Below are 1633 nucleotides of genomic sequence, written 5' to 3'. Positions count from 1 at the left end.
AGAGAGAGAGAGAGAGAGAGAGAGAGAGATCAAGGATAGCTCCTTTCACCACCAAATGATCTCTCCCAGCGAAAAAGACATTTTATATATCATAAGAGACGAAGATTTGTAAGGTGAAATGGGTGGGAGGGAATATGTGAAGTTGTGATGATCATGCAATCTCCAAGGGCATGAGCGACGTTAAATGAAACGCATATATACATAGCAATCGCAACAAAAATAATAATGTTAATAACAACAGTTAATGTATTATAATCAACTTACAGCGATAACTTAACAGGGGATTCCGAATAACACGAGTAAACCACACCGACATGCTGTGTGCTGTATTACCGGTTGATGGCAGACTGTCGTTCGTCACGTTAGTGATACAAAAGTTGGCAGAATAATGAAAAAAACTTTCACTTAGATCCCGTGCTGATGATTGGTGTTGTTGCTAGTTGTTAGTGCTGTTGAAGTGGGTGGTGATGTGTTCTCTTAGTGTGTTTATTATGTAAGAGTATATCGAGATTACGACTTTTTATATTTCTGATTATCTATCTATCAGTTTAGATTCCCCCCTTCTCTTTCTACCTGTCAGTCTAACTGTCTATTTGGTTCTCTCACTCTCTCTCTCTCTTTGTATTCTACCTTTTGTTTATCATTCTGTAACCTCTGTTATTTTGTTACTCTCTTCTTGTTCAACTACTTGTTGATATATGTACCTGTCTGTCTCACCTTATTATTTCACCTTTTAGTCAAGAGAGTGTCCATGATACTCAACATAGTCTCCGAAACTGGAGGTGGGAAGGAGGTAATCTTCAAATTAAATACTCGGCCTGAATGCTTGCTAAAGGCATCGGTTAATGTTTACTTTAACACTCGGCCGCGAAATTTTTTTTCCACGAGAATTCCGGACCCCAGTAATGAACTCATTTACATACAGCCAATCAGAGCCCACCTTGACCGTGTCAAGTTGACAAACACACTCTACCAAGTAAACTCAAGACGAAGAAGTCGTTGTAAGTCGACCGATCGCCAAGTTATGCCTGATTATAGGAGACAAGTAATTAGGGCGATCTTTCGGTACGAGTCCTAAATAGTGATGTGCTAGCAACCCTCTCCCTTTACTGTTTTACAAAGTAAACAACAACACAAATAATTACGTTGAGGCAGCCATGGTTGAAACAAGAAAAGCATCATTAAAAGAGAAAAGAAGCATGGTCATTCCTTAACCAAGTGACCTTATCTTATCGCGGGTGAAAATGATACGGAATTTTATCAGTGAACAGGTTGCGGTCTCAAAGCGATGAAAATATTTTAACAAATTAAATTTAAATGTTGAAGTGAATCTAACGGTTTTTGTGTTTTTAAATGGCTTATAAACACCTTCCACGCTGCAATTGTTTTTGTTTCAGCACACGATCTCAGATCAGGTTACTTGCTAAGCAAGTACATCTCCATAATTTTTAGAAACATTTTTCTGGAAAAAAAAAAAGAAAGAATTCCAGCAATTCTGTTTGGGCAAATGTATTATTGTGCCAACGTCGGAGTAACCAGTGAACATCGAAAGATCAAAACTAAGAAGGAAGAAATGTTATTTATATATATTTATTCGTTTGCCCGACAGGTAGTTAGAGACAGTACTTGCAGT

The 1633-nt window shown here is 37.8% G+C and overlaps 1 protein-coding gene across 1 annotated transcript in view; it reads right to left on the bottom strand.

Moving 5' to 3' along the window:
* The window catches only part of LOC106873736 (electron transfer flavoprotein-ubiquinone oxidoreductase, mitochondrial), a 78050-nt gene extending 77207 nt beyond the window's left edge, over nucleotides 1-843 (bottom strand). The window contains exon 1 of the mRNA XM_014921228.2: nucleotides 265-843. Coding sequence (XP_014776714.1) covers nucleotides 265-316 — 52 coding nt within the window. The 5' untranslated portion in view covers nucleotides 317-843. The remainder of the gene's footprint in view (nucleotides 1-264) is intronic.
* Between the last annotated feature and the right edge of the window lie 790 nt (nucleotides 844-1633).

The sequence above is a fragment of the Octopus bimaculoides genome, chromosome 16, assembly GCF_001194135.2.
Source record: "Octopus bimaculoides isolate UCB-OBI-ISO-001 chromosome 16, ASM119413v2, whole genome shotgun sequence".
NCBI classification, from domain to species: domain Eukaryota; kingdom Metazoa; phylum Mollusca; class Cephalopoda; order Octopoda; family Octopodidae; genus Octopus; species Octopus bimaculoides.
This window is presented reverse-complemented; position numbering and strand designations above follow the sequence as displayed.